The sequence below is a fragment of the Periophthalmus magnuspinnatus genome, chromosome 3 (assembly GCF_009829125.3).
Source record: "Periophthalmus magnuspinnatus isolate fPerMag1 chromosome 3, fPerMag1.2.pri, whole genome shotgun sequence".
Classification (NCBI taxonomy): domain Eukaryota; kingdom Metazoa; phylum Chordata; class Actinopteri; order Gobiiformes; family Gobiidae; genus Periophthalmus; species Periophthalmus magnuspinnatus.
This window is the reverse complement of record NC_047128.1, coordinates 22,288,505-22,305,724: the sequence shown is the minus strand read 5'-3', so window position 1 is coordinate 22,305,724 and position 17,220 is coordinate 22,288,505. Positions and strand designations below refer to the sequence as shown.

At 41.1% G+C, this 17,220-nt stretch overlaps 1 protein-coding gene across 2 annotated transcripts in view; it reads left to right on the top strand.

Annotated features, from left to right (window-relative positions):
• Positions 1-16,673, top strand: part of tshz3b (teashirt zinc finger homeobox 3b) — a 63,017-nt gene extending 46,344 nt beyond the window's left edge. Inside the window, exon 2 of one of the 2 annotated variants that reach the window (XM_055230574.1) lies at positions 11,484-16,673. In XM_055230574.1, the coding sequence (XP_055086549.1) occupies positions 11,484-15,100 (3,617 nt within the window). In that variant the 3' untranslated portion in view covers positions 15,101-16,673. The remainder of the gene's footprint in view (positions 1-11,483) is intronic. The other variant, XM_055230583.1, reaches the window with a different exon arrangement.
• The last annotated feature ends 547 nt before the right edge of the window (positions 16,674-17,220 follow it).

Below are 17,220 nucleotides of genomic sequence, written 5' to 3'. Positions count from 1 at the left end.
AGCTCTATCATGTATATTATGTCCCAGCCAGTGAATTTAAACAGTGTCCGTTTGCGTTGGATCCGAGCGGGCGTTATCATAATCGCCCCTTGCCTACTTGACAGGGCCTTAAAGTGATCCTGTCGTTTTATTTACACCCAGTCCACTATGCGATTTACTCCCAAACGCGCGCACACATACACACACAAACGTACATACACAAGCGTACACACGAGTGCTAACGTTGCTAACTTCCCTAGCGGGCCCAGTCGAGTAGGTCGGATGACATCTTTTGATCAAAGCTGTCCAAAGAGATCAGGGTAGACTGGCAGGTAATAGATACCCAGGCACTAACCAGAATGCACTGCAAAAAGAGAGAGGGAGAGACAGAGGAAAGAGAGATAGGAAAAGATGTAGAGTGAATGGGCTGTTGTGTACTATCTTGGTACGGAAAACAAAGACGTTTTTACCCTTATGTTGATATAACTCCAAGTGTGACGTCTTGTATTACCGTATAATAGGTGCCATTTTTACTGTTTTTCTATGGTCGCGGTAGAATGGTAAATAGTAAATGGTCATATTTTTATATAGCGCTTTTCCACCTTCAAGGCACTCCAAGCACTTTACATCAAGGAACCACTTTCCCTTTCACACACACACGCTCATACAGCAGTGTACGCAGACAGTGGGGGCGAGGGGGGTTAAGTGCCTTGCCCAAGGACACACGGACAACATTCATTTGTGGGAGCTGGAATCGCACCATCAGCTGGACAAACACACTACCAACTGAGCTACTGCCTATTTTGGTGCATGTATGTATGAAAATTGGCAAGTTTACTACAAAAATATGCAAACATTAAACTATACAAATACATTGCTGCATATAAGACACACAAAAAAAAGTTTTACGTTTGATTTTTTCAGATCTATGTGTGTTTTATACTGAAATCTCTGCCACTTCTATTTGTAAAGGGGAATTGCTGCAATACATACTGCCTTTGTGTCATGGAGCAACTCACCTTGGTGGTTGAATACGCAGAGAGCACTAAGAGAATTTCAGATCTATATTACATGACCACCATTTTAATTTCCCCGCCTTTCAGAATTTTCTCATTGACATACATCGAGAGAGAGCTACAGTTATTTCACACCGTTTAAAACCACAATCTTACACTCATATGTTTTTCTCCAGTGTTCCCACCCACTTTGGAGCATGCTACGTTATATCTTATGCAAATACTGAGCCATAGTAACATGCAAAAGAAAACATGCGTGTAGCTATTTTCTCCTCACCACTGCGTCCACTTCCCGGCTGGGTTAATCAATAAACGTTGCAGTTCAATGAGCATGCTTAGCCACCGTTCTTTGCAAAACCGCGAGCCAATTTACTTACCAAAAAAACAACAATGGAAATGCACAAACAGGAGCGCAAACAAAAGAATGGGGATGTAGCGTGCAGTGTGTGTGTGTGTGTTTGTAGGGTTATATGCAGGGCCGTTTCTAGATTTGTGAGGGCCCTGTGTAAAAAGAAAATAAAGGAATAACAGATGCAGTCTTATGCTAACTGTCAGGTATCTAAGAAAAAATATGCAAATGCTGCTTAGAATAAGGTCATAGTTCAAAACTGTTTTTTGCCATAGTTCAGTCTGTAATCCATAGTCACAATTCTTCAGTTTATTTTATTTTTTAAAATTCTTCTTATAATTTTTTTTTTTCTTTAAACTTTTTTTTTTTTTTTTATTAGATTTTTTTTTTTTTTTTATCACTCTTGTCTTATAACAGCAAAACAACAACAATTCAGCTCACAAATTTGACAGTAGCTGAGTTGGGTAGAGTGTTTGGCCACTGATCTGAAGGCTGGTGGTTCAAATCCTGCTCTTGATATTTAAAAAAAAAAAAAAAAAAGGGGGGGTTAGCGGTGCAAGCCAAGGTCCCACAGATGAATGTATATATACAACTTTTATTTAAAAAAAAAAAAAAAAAAAAAAAAAAAAAAAAAGTATTCTTTGGGCCCTCTTATGTGAGTTTGCATCTACACAGTTTCCCTGCTCATGTTTTTTTTTTTCATAATATTGTTTTGTTTGTTAATTACTATGGCAACAGTCCTGACTTTTCATAGTTTTAAAACCTATGTATACCCAGTATGTTGTAGATGAATGAAAACAGCAGTAACAGACACAGGAGTAGCAGGAGTAGCATGGTGGCAGCTGGGAGGTAAGAACAGAGGAAGTTTAGAGGAGGGAAAGCAAACAGAAGACAGGGGGTATGACGGATATCTACTGCTTGGCCTGGCCTGGCACAGCTCGACATGGCTCGGCACACCCCGCTGACTTTTCCTATGAAGAGACACACATCCACGCACATCTCCCCAGAGACCAGTGCTCATGACCCCAGCCTGCCCCTGGGCTCTGGGCTTTGACTGTGACTGCTCCCTGTGTGATCCATCTGAATAACAAAGGAGAGAGGAACAGTTATGGACTGACACACACTTGGCAACTGGAGATATTCTGGAGTAAAGAGTGTATATGTGTCAGTGTTTGTGATCATTATAATGGGGAAAAAAGGAAAAAAATATATGTTTAAGGGTGCACATAGAAAAGAACAGGAGCGTTTACATTTGAGAGAAGACTGAAACATGAACAGATGAACTACTACAAGAATCCAGTGCATTTTAGAACATGTTTGTGGAGTCGAATCTACAGGTACAAGATTTTTCCCTAAGACAGGACATTTTATTATTTGCTTAGAACAATCTCTTATATATATGATTCAGTTTTTGCGATTTGATAACTGCACCAACTCAGATAGAGATTTCGATTCAGTAGCAATATGCTGTGCAATTAAAGAGTTTTTTTTTTTTTTACATTACAGGGATCACCAATCAAAGTGAAATTGGTTGGATTTGATTAAGGAGGAACGGAATCATATTTTTACCACACTAAAACTGATGTGGCTTTTGAAAACACTGCTCTTCAAATAATTTGCTAGCATCATCTGTTTTTTAATCTGTTTCAGCAATGGACAATAAGCTAACATGAACATCTGGTTTACTAAGAATTCATATTATGGTATGTCGAATTGGCTAACTATTACGTGGTTAAAATACAGGTTATCTGGAGATACAGTGGATATAACAAGAATCTGTCATAGGTATGTTTGAATATTTGGGGATTTGACGAGCTAATAAGTACTATGTTATTGGGAGTACTGTATTTACTTGTATATTTGTCGTTTATCCAAAATTATCTGTGCATTTTGAAGCTCCTCCTCCTTATAGATCCTAGACTAGACTAAAAACCCACCTCTTCTCCCTGGCATTTAATTCAATCTAGACAGGATATCTTGGCGTTTCATCGTTTTATTGTTCTTTACCAATGCGTCGTAGTTTTTGTATACCTTTTTGACTTTTCTGTGAAGCACTTCAGGCAGCTTAAGTTGTATTTTAAACGTGCTATATAAATAAAGTTGAATTGAAGGTATTCCTGAGTAGCATATGTGGATACTAGAAGTCTCCCTTTTCCCAAATGTAATCATTAGACTGGATTGTTCCTGCAGTGACCGTATTTGTACCTTTTCAGTTTACTATGGCAGAAAAAAAAAAACACATTTTTGACTGTGTGCTCAAAAAACACATTGTACAAACCGCTCTTCGGCTCCGCAAGCAACGCCTGCCCACTCCAACGTTTTACACATCTGCATAACTGTGAGCCAGTCCAGACCCACTCTCCTCCATTGGCAGAGCAGTAACATGTAAATAGACTGTCAGCATGTTCCTAGCTGAGTGGCACCGCGAGATGATTAGCCGCTGTAGCACCACTCTCCCCCTCCAGTATACACACATATGCTGCTGCTGCTGGCGGGCAACAACTGCTCCTGCGCTTGCAATATTACTGTAGCGTGTTAGCGTAGCCGCCGTCAGACATGCTAACTGTTGCCACTCCGAATCCAATCTCGTACATAGCTTCTTTATAGCGTCTACGTCTCCCGCTAGGTAGTGCAGAGTATGCTAATAATATTTTTTGTCAATGCCGTTTGGCACGTCTGGGTATTATGGAGTGTAGGTATTTCCATTTTGCAGTATAAAAAATGTACGGCTATTTTTATTGCATTGTGATGGATGCAGTGTTGTTTGTTTACTAAATGCTTTGCTTCAAAATGTTTCCGCAGTGTCCTGACAATTTGAAATGGAGATGCGTTCAGTAGCAAAACGCCGGTAATCATGAACTGTCTATCAAAGAGATTCAGGACAAATGTAGTAGAGTATTGATCCAGTTGTAGAAATGGGATTTAAAACTGCGGCTTTGTTGTTTGTAATTTGACACATGCTTTTCAGGTACTTGTTTAAAAAAATAAAATAAAATAAAAAATAAATAAACAAAAAAAATTCACATATATGCTAATAATAATGAAAAAAAAAAAAAACAGAAATGGCTCTTCATCTCAAAATTGATATAGTAGATGCACATATGGATTGTATTTAAACATTTAGTCAGATATTCAATGTAATTCTTAAAAAGCAAACTTTTTTTTTTATTCTATGGGTATTAAAGGTCACTATGCAACTTTTCTGAAGAGGGGTCCTCGCTTGATTGTCTCCATGGCAATACTGATGCTTTGCCTGGAACGTTACGCAGTATGGCGTTACGCAGTATTTATCTCCATCGAGCCCAGCGGGCCAAGGAACAGGTTGGATCTGTGGAGAGGCATGCTCTTTCACCATAAGAAAGATGCTTTCCAAGGCTGTTTTCTAGCAATATAAACACCTGTAATTGAATAAATGCAAAATAGTCAATTAATTTAATGCCATACAGTGGAACATTCCAGGCAAAGCATCAATATCGCCATGGAGAAAATCAAGCGAAGGACCGTTAATACCCACAAAATAGAAAAAAATGTTAGCTTTTTTAAGAATTACATTGAATTACATCTCCATGGAAGCAAACCATTGGCGTACCCCCACCAGGAAAGTTACATGGTACACCTTTAAGAAATAAGTAGACATTGATAGACTGTAGGTCCATATTTTTGACCATACCTTGACCTCCGGCGCTACCTGCTCCTCCAGTATCATAGCTCGGTGAAAGTGCAAATATTTTACAGCCCGGGTACATCGTGTAGCCGTGCGAAGTGAACAACTCCATTCGTCAGAAAACACAGGTCGATGGAACACCCCCCGGGATCAATGGCACGCCCCGCCAATCCCCCCCCCCACCGCTACCCCCTCCTTCAACCCTCTCCCCTTCCACACACACACACACACACACACTAATATACTCACCCGAAATACAGACACACGTACGCACACGCACCTTACTAATTTGTCTGTGCATGTCAAATCACAATAATTAAGCATTATTGATCTGGGATTCAATTAACTTCATTAACGTGGCTCGCGAGGGGGATCGGAGAGAGACTGGGCGGGTGGGGGGGACTGTGAGGGCGGAGATTAGGGGGTCTTATCAAGTGACGGACAAACACGCATGTATACAGTGGTCCAAAACGTGAGGGAATTCAAGGAAGGAATTCAAGTGCAAACATATGGGCGGACGTGACGCTCGGTCCGATAGGGATGCTGGGAGATTATATAAGCGTAAAGTATGCATTATGACGTAACTTTAGTGTATTGGTTTAAAACACGGTCTGAGGAATTTACATAATGTTAGCTTCATAGCGTAAGTGCCTTAGTCGTTTTTTAAGATTTTTGGGGAAAAGCACTTAATGAAAAATAAACGGCATGTCAATAAGATGACTGGGGCGGTTTGTGCTGGGGGTTTTTTTGGCTGTGAATATTGTTATGATTGGATGAGGGATGGAGTCTATGACAACTACAGATGCAGCAGGATCTGAAGGGTAGACAGAGATAAAAACAATAAAAAAATACAAAAAAAAACCCCATAAATTGTCAAAAAATTATGTTTTTGGCATTGAACAACTCTCCAAATCTGACTATATTAAGTTTTTTAAGCAACAACAGGAAAACCAGTAAATCGTTAACACACTACTCCATTAAAATATCTGCTTTTTTTGCAACGAACAACTCAAAAATGTCACTGTTACTGCTCCCTCTGTGTTATATTGAAATCAAAATGCATTGTTCAGAGCTACTACATGGCGACAATATTGTTTTTTACAATGCAACAACATAAAACAACTAAACATGCTCATTTTCAGTTTTGACTTTTAGTTTTAAATGGTTATATAACATTTCAAGTATAAGCCCTTTGAGTTCTTTCACAGCCAGTCGAATTTATGAGTACCTTACATATTACTACCCCGTGTTTTATCAAATACAGCTTTAAAATATCCAAAAATGCGTTTAAATAAATTAAATAAAAGTGTATTGTTTACCGGAATCCTATAGTTGGTCCACAAAGCTTAACTGATGTAAAAAGTCCATCATGCGTGGTAGAATTGGGCACGGATCAAGTCCACTTCTTTTTAAAAAGCTACGGTCCAGTGAGCACTTCACACCTGGCATTTTGTCTCCTCAAACATTTCTGTCTGAAATTGACAATCAAAAAACTGCATTGTTCCGCAAAAGGAGAGTTCATTTGCAAACACAGATTAGTGACATTTGAAAAAAAGGTTTGTAATTTAGTTTGTCTAGCAATGTTAAAAGATAAATCTACTGTAGAGCAATAGAGAAAATATTACTCCATGCCTCCTTGAACACATCATTAATAATATAATAATACTAATATCACTACTAGTACTACCAATAATACAACAATTTACAATTTTGTGCTTTATTCATTCACTCCACGCTCATGATGCAAAGCTAACATTGTAGCCACAGCTGCCCTGGGGTAGCCTGACAGAAGCAAGGCTGCCAATCTGCGCCATCAGCTCCGACAAAACACCACCGGCACTCACACACACACACCACATTCAGATTTGTCAATGTGGGTGCAGTGTATTGCTTAAGGACACACACAAATATCACACATATCAATATTGGCGAATTAACTCTCCAACATAATTAGGTGTTCTTATATATATTATATGATTGCCGATACAGAAATCAGAATTCCGTTTGGTTTCTCCCGTGTTTTGCGTAGCGTCATTTTTAGCCATGGCTTGTTATCTGGTAAAAAGCCTGGCGTCTTTATTGCTTTGCTCACCTTTCCTATCAGAATGAGCTATCTCAGCTGGTCTCCTTCTGCTGAAAATGAGATCAAACCTGGTTTCCTTCCCCGCTGCCCTCCCTCCCTCTTCTCTCCCTTTCCCCTCCTCCCTTTCTCTCTCCTTCCCTCTCTTTTTCTCTCTCTCCCTCTCTCCTTGCTAATTAAAAGAGCACCTGGATGCGTGGTGTGCTGCTTGGCCCAGACTTCTTCCACTCCGGCGGTTTCATGTGGATACGAATGTGCTTGTGTGTGTGTGTCCATATTTATCGCACTGTGCTGGGTCATGGTGGTGGACCTCGTAGCCTGGACTAAAGCCAGGGGCCTAAGGGATCGTGTGTGTGTGTGTGTGTGTGACAGAGAAAGGGGGAGTGCTTGCTAGTGTTGACTTTCTTCCAAAACTTGCTTCTCTTCTTGGATATCCTCTCCTATGTCTCTGCTACTTCCACTACACCGGTTAATGTCTGATTTTGGGCGTGCTGCGTGATATAAACCTTGTCAATACAACATTAGAAAAGCGTAAATTTTGTAAAAGTGAAAATTTGGCACAAAACTCACTGGCAATTTGTAATTCAGAGGTTGGCAAAGTTTGAAAACCAATATATTTGCATAGCCGTGTTTTTGGAAGTTGGTACTGTAAAACCAAGTCAATTTTTGTATTTTTGTGTTTTCTGTTCTGCTTATTTTGTACATCGGCATATGGACACAAAAATAGATGTAACATGTAATAGTAAAGTAATTGTTTTACATAGAAATTATCACGTTGCATAAAAATTACGGTTACGATGCGCAATGAAATAAAAATGAAATCGCTCAAAGATTGAAATACACAGATTTTAAGTGTATTTAAAAGCACAGTCATTGATTATTGTGTTAATATACCCCATAATCTCATTAAACAAAGGAAAAAACACACAATTTAGCCTATTTCATGCTAAAACCACCATAGCTATTACCATATATTTCACTACCACTTCCTTAAACAAATCCCGAAACGAGTCGTGCGCACCATTACAGCATACGCATCCTACACGCTGGATTCATTCAGACCTGGCAAGCGTTTTTGTCTCCTCATGCATTTCTATAGCAGGCCCGTTCTTATCACCAAACGGCAGCTAATTCGAAGAGGTGTATCGGAGGTTTCGCGTGGATGTTTTTGGGCCTTGATGTGCGCGCCATGCTGCTGTGCTGTTGGGTTCTTCCCTTCGCCGGAGCATTGTTCTCTTAAACAGCTGTCGTTTTGGCTGATTCAGAACAGATGGCGTGTACATGTGGGGCTGGCTGCCTGGCTGTATGCAGTCTATGTCTCGCACAAGCTGGGAGAGGTGGGTAGAGGAGGGGAGGGGTGGAGGAGAGATAGGAGCTGCGAAAAGGTTGTGGATCTAAGCAAAGTAAAGGGGTCTCCAAGAATTGTTATGTTTCTGTTTTTGTCGCTTGTTTTTTTTTTTTTTTTTTTTTGGGAGTACGCTAAAATTTTGAGTATTTATAATAATAATAATAAGAAACCATTGAGAAATTTTGTTCTGTGGAGACGACAGGTAGGGGCGAGGAATAGGTTATGGATTTAAGATGTTTAAGAAAAGCGGTCTGTGGTTATGTTTTTTTTTATACTTATTCTGATAATAAATACTGAATATTTAGGTCAAAGTCAAACTTGCTTTTTTAACACACCGTTGAGAAATTTAGTTCTATGTGGAAGAGAGATTGGAATCTAAAATCTAAAATGAATATAAGCTAGATAAGAAAAACGGTCTGTTGTTGTGACGTTGCTCCTTTTTTTTTTTTTTTTTTTTTGGAGGTCTTATTCTTACAAAAAAAGTTGAATATTTAAGTCAAAGTCAAATTTGCTTTTTAATACACTGTTTAAACATTTTATTCTATACTGATAAAATTAAATAATTAAATGTTATGGATTAATTGCTAAAATACATCTAACTATAAGAGAATGGACTGAACTAATTTGATTCTCAATTTGCTTAGAGTCTATAAGCAATTCACAAACCCAACATTATGCAAAGCGTTAGTTGTGAATTGTGTCTTGATTTAAGTATTGCAATAGTAATAATAATAATTGAAATGCAATTCTACTCAATATTTTTCTTTATAGTCAAACTCCTATGGTATTTAACACTGAAACATGACAGAAAGCAGTAGTTTCAAGTAGATATTTTGACCATTATCAACAATCCTTCCTGATCAGTGCTTCAAAACATAACCCCATATTCATAATGACTTCGATATTTGATTCAAAACGTGAAAATGTTCGGGTAGTTGCACTTAACAGCAGAGCACATTTCATTTTTGAACCGTTCTTAAACACCTTAATATGAACTAGCATGTTTGAAGTGCTCACAGAAGATGCTTTTCATTGAACAGTGGAGCAGACATTTTTGAGAGGCGCTCCGGAGATCGCCCGAGGCAAAGAGTAGAGCGGTATCGCATATACAGTAGACTAGTGGAGAGATAGAGAGAAGAGAGAGAGAAAAGGAGGTAGAGAAAGAGAGAGAGAGATGTGATGTTTTCAGGGATATCTGTGTCTCTGTGCATATGTTTATCCCACGGCACTGTCGCATCATCGCCGTCGGCAACCAGTGGCCTGACAATGACAGAGCCTTCTCCCGGGGTTGCCGTTGACGACCGCACACACCGCCTCACACAAGTTGCGGCGCACTTAGGGACTGGAGTGTGCAACAGTTGAAGTGTGTTGGATGACACTACTGGCAGCTAGCGTTGGGTATTTTGTGCACACGACACTATTTTTGCCAAACTGTAGGTGTGATTTGGCATTCGACTACTCGGGATGCATTTTATTTCTTATCAGTATTTCAGTGTCTGTCGTACTTTCACTAGATTTTGCACCGAGTTAGGTGGATTTACTCTTGCTAGTGAATGTGATGTAGAGTTGCAAGGTTAACCGCAATCAAGATATTTTGTAGTTACTCACTACAAAATATTTAAGCTATTGTTTGGGGGGGAAAAAAAAGTGCAATTTTCTTAGATGAAAAAATAAAATAAAATAAAAAAATATATATATTAACTCTTTTTACAACTTTAAAAATATATTATCATTATTATCTTTTTTTTTATCATTATTATTAGCAATTTATGTGAGTTTACATATCCTATAAACATCAATTTCAGTGTTTTCCTCAATGGCCTGTTTCCAGTTTAAAACATGCACAGTGAACTCTAGATTTAAAAAAATATATACATCTTTTTTTTTTGTACATACTAATTCAAAACCACCCCTACTTATGTGTTTACAACTGTCCTCACCACACCCGCTCCACTGGCCGTCTTCACTGTTTACATACCAGGTTACATGAGTGATGGCCTGTTTCCCAGAGGAATGCTAGGCACAAGGCAGCTGATGTTCACAAACACCCCAATCCTTATCTACTCTAGCTAGCTCATGTCTGCAGCGTGCACCTATTCTTGTATTCTTGACAAATCTAGCATTTTAACAGCTTTCATGTGATGTTGCTTTATCTTATGACGCCTACTCATGAACAAAAGCGAACATTTGTGAACGCAGAAAAAAAGACGAAGCCGTAATTTATCTTGATACATCGTCCCGTTGATTTCCGCTGTACTGCTCTTAAACTAGAAAGATTTGAATATATATCGAAAGCCTCGAGCCCTCTCCCTCTGGCTAAACTGTAAATAATAACTAAACTTTTTTTCTAATCTTTTGTAATTGAAGTGAATGTGTTTTGCAGGGCGAGATTTGTTGCAGGCGAATGTACATGCATTCGTTTTTATTTACGAGGAGGCGAGGAGGGCTGAGCGGTGTAATGAGTGAAAATGCATGCTTAATTTAAATGGCGAGAGTGTCTGTTAGGGAATGCATTAGAGTCTGCAGAAGAAGCGTAAGACATATTAATTGACAGACAGGAACCGCTGTCTCCGAGGTTGATACAAGTAATTTATTACTTCAGAAACGAACGCCACCGCCAGAATGTGCTTCATTAATTTCAAATTTAGTTTTAATTTCAAGCTGTTGCCCCTTGAGAAGAATAAGGTGGCAAGTTGTGTTTGAAGAGACGTTTTTCTCCTCTCCCTCCCTCCATCTCATTCCATTCCACATCTCTCTTTCTCTCTTTCTGTCTGTATGGTGCATCGAACAAAGACCAATGGGTGGGGATGGGTTCTGACTTGATTTCAATATGAATACAATGTCAATGTAAATACATTACTCAGCAGCTCATGATATGAAATACTGTCTGTAAATATTAGTGGATGATTGCTTCCTCTAGAGAATAACTAAACCATATTAGGTTTGTGTTTTCATCAGTTATTTCAAAACAAACTATTCATATCAATCAATCAATCAATCAATTTTCTGTCCCTAACCAGTCTTTTTTTCTGTCTCTTGTTGAACAGCGTACGTCCCTGAAGATGAGAAGGAGGCTGTCTTGATGGAGGAGGACCTGGATGGAGAGGACTCAGCTCAAGAGGGAGACGAGCCTGGTGCCAAGTTTCTGTGTCAAGAAAAAGACTTTCTTCTCAAAGACAGACCGGGTTCGACTGGTTTCCATGACTCCCCGAACGCGGCCGACTTCTCTGGACAGGAGCTGGACAGCGAGTCGCACTTGAGTGAATCCAGTGACAGGATGTCTGATTTTGAAAGCTCGTCCCTTAAAAACGAGGACCTTCTTTCCAAGGACGCCTCGAATGCTCTGTCTTCCGCCATGTCAGTCGCAGCTGCCAACTCCTCCACGCCAGTAAGTTCGGATGAAGCAATGTTAGTAGCGACAGGATCAGTGGCTGACAGCTTGGAGAAAATGAAAGCGATTTACACCTCTTTCCTCACCAACTCGTACTGGTCCACTCTGAATTTAAACCTCACACAACCCCCTGAACAGCCAGAGAAGCGCAGTCACAGCAGTAGCAGCAGTAGCAGCAGTAGCAGTAGCTGTGGCAGTGGGGGTTATGATTGGCACCAAACGGCTATCGCGAAAACTCTCCAGCAGGCCTCGCAGAACCACCACAACAGACTGGCCATGATCCCGCAAACTCCCGTAGTAGCAGTGTCCGCCGCTTCTACCGAACCCAATCTCTTCAGCACCGTCCAGCTGTACCGCCAAAGCTCCAAACTCTATGGCTCCATTTTCACCGGAGCTAGCAAGTTCCGCTGCAAAGACTGTAGCGCCGCTTACGACACGCTGGTGGAGCTCACGGTGCACATGAACGAGACAGGCCATTACCGCGACGATAACCACGAGACGGATAGTGAGGGTACCAGGCGGTGGTCCAAACCCAGGAAGAGGTCCCTGCTAGAAATGGAAGGGAAGGAGGATGCACAGAAAGTTTTAAAGTGCATGTATTGTGGCCACTCCTTTGAATCCCTCCAAGATCTAAGTGTACACATGATCAAGACTAAACACTATCAGAAAGTGCCTCTGAAAGAACCAGTTACGCCAGTGGCAGCTAAGATTATCTCCAATGCCAGGAAAAAGGTGCCAATTGAACTTGACATTCCCAGCTCGCCAGACTCAAATGGAGCAAACACGCCTAAACCGTCGTCCCTGAATGATTCCAATGATATTCTACAGAAAAATGCTAACCCTTATATCACAGCCAACAACCGCTATGGACACCAAAACGGGGCTAGCTACGCCTGGCAGTTTGAATCGAGAAAATCACAGATACTGAAATGTATGGAGTGTGGCAGTTCACATGATACACTACAAGAGTTAACAGCTCATATGATGGTTACGGGACACTTTATTAAAGTTACCAACTCGGCCATTAAAAAGGGCAAACCGATTATTGAGTCTCCAACACCTATTACCACAAACAGTGTAACAACTGAAGAAAAGGTGCAGTCAGTTCCTTTGGCGGCAACGACCTTCTCACCTCCACCTGCCCCGGTGCCACCTACTAGCATCTCTCCTTCAGCTCTTGCGGTGGAAATTAAAAAGGAGGAGAAAGAGGAAGAGTGCACTAAAGAGTCTCTGATCAACAATGGCGGAGTTGTAAATAAAGATAGAAAAGCGGGATGTGATGACGAGGCAGAGGAGAAGTTTGATATTTCCTCCAAATACTCTTATCTGACGGAGGAGGACCTGGATGAAAGCCCTAAAGGAGGTCTGGACATTCTCAAGTCCTTGGAGAATACCGTTACCTCGGCCATCAACAAAGCTCAGAATGGAGCTCCAAGTTGGGGGGGTTATCCCAGTATACATGCAGCGTACCAGCTACCAAACATTATGAAACTTTCTCTCGGTAACTCTGGCAAAAATTCTCCTCTGAAGTACATGTTTCCCGGTGGTGATATCCTCTCTCCCACAGGCAAAAACCAGCCTCTTATCTCCCCTCCTAGTCGTCAGACTTCCCCATTGCCAAAGAATAATTTTCACGCCATGGAAGAACTAGTGAAAAAGGTGACAGAAAAAGTGGCGAAAGTGGAAGAAAAATTGAGAGAGCCCAACGCTGCCATGAAAGCCTCACCGTTAAGGCGTACAACTCCATCCCCATGTACCAGTGAGGCAGGGGAGTCGGCCAGAGGAGAATCCCCCAAAGAAAGCAGAGCAGGGGGCTGTAAATCTCCAGAGAGCATGGCTGTGGGGGAGAAGGCAGACACAAACCACAGAGAGTCAAATGGAGAGGTGAAGGAGTGTGTGGAGAATGGTGTGGACTCCCCCTCAGTCACATCTCCTCTGCCCTCTATGCTCTGCAGCAGCACAGCCATCATCACAGACCACCCACCCCCAGAGCAGCCCTTTGTCAACCCCCTCAGCGCTCTCCAGTCTGTAATGAACGTGCATCTGGGGAAGGCTGCTAAGCCTGCCTTACCTTCCCTGGACCCTATGAGCATGCTATTCAAAATGAGTAACAGTTTGGCAGAGAAAGCAGCAGTAGCTGCCTCCACACCACCAGCCCAGAGCAAGAAACCCAGCAATGACCACTTAGAGCGCTACTTCTACCAGCAACATGTAAGCAATGACCAACCCATCGATCTGACCAAGGGCAAACACGGTGAGAAAAACGGCACAAGCGGCCCTATGGGTCCAACCACCCTGTCCTCCAGCACCTCCACACCCTCCTCTGTGTCCCCGTCTGCAGCCGTGACCATGACCAAAGCCTCGGCTGCTTTAGCCTCTTTTATGTCCTCCTCCCCTCTGAGAGAGAATGCTCTCTCAGATATCTCTGATATGCTGAGGAATCTGACTGAGAGTCAAGTGGTCTCAAAGTCCTCCACCCCGACTAGTCTGTCTGAGCGCTCGGACATCGAGGGTGCCACGCAGGAGGAGACCGAGGACATATCTCCTGCCCAGAAGCGGAAGGGTCGCCAGTCCAACTGGAACCCTCAGCACCTCCTCATCCTTCAGGCCCAGTTTGCGTCCAGTTTAAGACAGACCAGTGATGGCAAATACATGATGTCAGACTTAAGCCCCCAGGAGAGGATGCACATCTCCCGCTTCACTGGTCTGTCAATGACAACTATATCCCATTGGTTGGCCAATGTAAAATACCAGCTAAGGAGAACTGGTGGGACCAAGTTTTTGAAGAACTTGGACTCAGGTCATCCAGTGTTCTTCTGCAGTGACTGTGCCTCACAGATTCGCTCCCCGTCCACATATGTCAGCCACTTGGAATCCCACTTGGGGTTCCGTTTAAGAGACTTAGCTAAGCTCTCCGGGGAGCAGCTGCTTAGCCAGATCTCACAGCATAACCACCATCGACACACCAAAGGACTGTCTGAAAAACTGCTCTCTACTCTGCACCCCTCCAGCCACCCTCTGCCCTCCTCTCTGCCCACAGCACTGCCCCCATCCTTACCCATCTCCCTGCCCTCGTCTGTGCCCAGCTCTTTACCCCCTGCTAAGTCCCCCTCCCCCTCTCCCGAGGACGAGGAAAGTGGGGCAGTGCACCAGTGCAAACTGTGCAATCGGACTTTTGCTAGCAAGCATGCGGTCAAGCTTCACCTGAGCAAGACTCATGGCAAATCTCCCGAGGATCATCTCATGTACGTTAGTGAGCTGGAGAAACAGTAGCACTCACTGAGGACAATGCTGCAAATCTTTTGTACTGTCTGACTCTTCCTCGCTCACATTCTCCCAAGCCCTCACAGACCTTTATGGCGATGGAAAAAGGACCATAAATGTGATAGAACTGCACAAGGATGCCATAAAACTACTGCTCTGAGTTTTGGCACATGCTTTTTCAAAATTTGTGTTGTAGCAGTTTGTTATTTTTATGTGAAATAACTCACTTGGGGCCCAAGACATTCAAATTTTGTGCTCTGGTTTGATGGAAACTAAGTGACTTTTCAAAATTGTGCAGATGGGGGCTGTTTGTCACTGAAATGCTTCTGTATATGAAGGTTTTAAAAAGACATTTTAAAATGAAGTGGTGTGTATTTTGAAAACTTGTGGAATTGAGTTCATTTATATTTTGACATCACTGGGGTGTTGAGCTGCATGCATAAAGAAAACCGTTTAGTTGAACATTTGAAAACTAAATCTGGCGCACTTTGTAATTTTAATTTTTGGCCATCACATTTTCTTGGTTTTGTTGTAAACATTTTGTGCAAAGTCAGCCATTTCAATTTAACCCTCTGAGTACGTCAAAGCACTTCTTCTCCTAAGGTTCCAGAAGACATTTGAGATTAGAGATTGTGTGATCAGATTATGCGCAGTTTAAAGGGAGGATGTGTTTCAAATTAAGTTGTATATGTAAATTTATCGAAAAGACTTGACGCATTGTGATTAAAGTTTAAAATAATGAATAAATTTGTGTGTTTTGGTTGATCAGGGGCCTTCACTGAATCAGGTCTGTGTAACATATGTATATAAAATGTGAATTAATTCATGTCTAAATTATGCATCTTTTTATATTTTTAATTTAAAAAAAGATAATGACTATCTACTGGTTGACAGTATATGAAGAAAATTGTTTTTGCACAATAGTTTTATAAATGTGTTATTTAATCAAAAGAAAATTGGACACAAAATGGATGACGACAGGTGAATTGATGAATTTCCACCTCGTGCTCAAAGGGTTAAACGTCTTTTTACCAGACACTACTCATGTGCCGCTGTATGAAATATTAAAGGTTGTACAAAAGATGTTACTTTATAAAGTTATTTATAAGCACTCTGTTTCCTATTGTTGAATGCTTTTTGAGTTTTGGTCCTATTTTCCCCCTGTCTAATTACCTTGCCATGAATCCACACTGCAGCTTTATCTTTTGGGGATATGAAAGGTAACCATGGTAACTCTAACCTATTGAGTGACAAGTTCTGCTACATTTTTGGCAGTTAATTTGGTGAAGTAACTGACAGCTGCCAGTGTTGAAATGGAAAAAAAAAAAAGAAAAAAAAAACTTTATGTGTAAAATATTGGCATGTAAACAGCACAGACCCTGTTATGAATTCTGTGCAGTTCGTCCTTTCATTTCCTTCTTTGGTTTTTCAGTTGTTGTTGTTCTTGACAATGAACCCCCCATTATATGACTTCATATAACCTTGTTTTCTACTGCAGCATTAAAAAAGGAACCTGTTTTTTGCAATTGTGTGTGTGTGCATCATATGTGTCATAGCTATCAATTACGTGTGAGCTGTGCAGTGCCTAATGAGCACATTAGAGTGGAGGGTGTCATCGCCGTGGTGACGAGGCGCACACGGGAGGAGGGTGAGTGGCAGCAGAGCAGAGGGGCCGGGGAGACAAACAGACGAGAACCATACACAGCTATTGTTCAGGCCATTCACACTACCAGCCTACTCTTTTGTACCAGGGTGGTGACCAAGATGTGCACAAGATGGAATACAAACGAAATACTAATTATAAAAGTTTGAAGTTGGTTTCAAATTTTGTGAACAGCTAATTGTAATATTATAGTAGAGATTCATCAGTGTTAGATTTTATTGTTCAGACACAAATCATAAGTACAGCCATTTTTCAGGCCAGTCACTAAATGTACTCTTTTGTTCCATGTGTACAAGGGGAATTACGATCAAAACACCAATTGTACAAGTTGCAATTAGTTTCACATTTAGTTAACAGTAATCCAAATTGTGTAATATAAGAGAACCATTTATTAGATCTAATTCTTCTACACACAAACAGTAAGTACAGCCATTGTTCAGGCCAGTCATTAAACCTACTCTTTTGT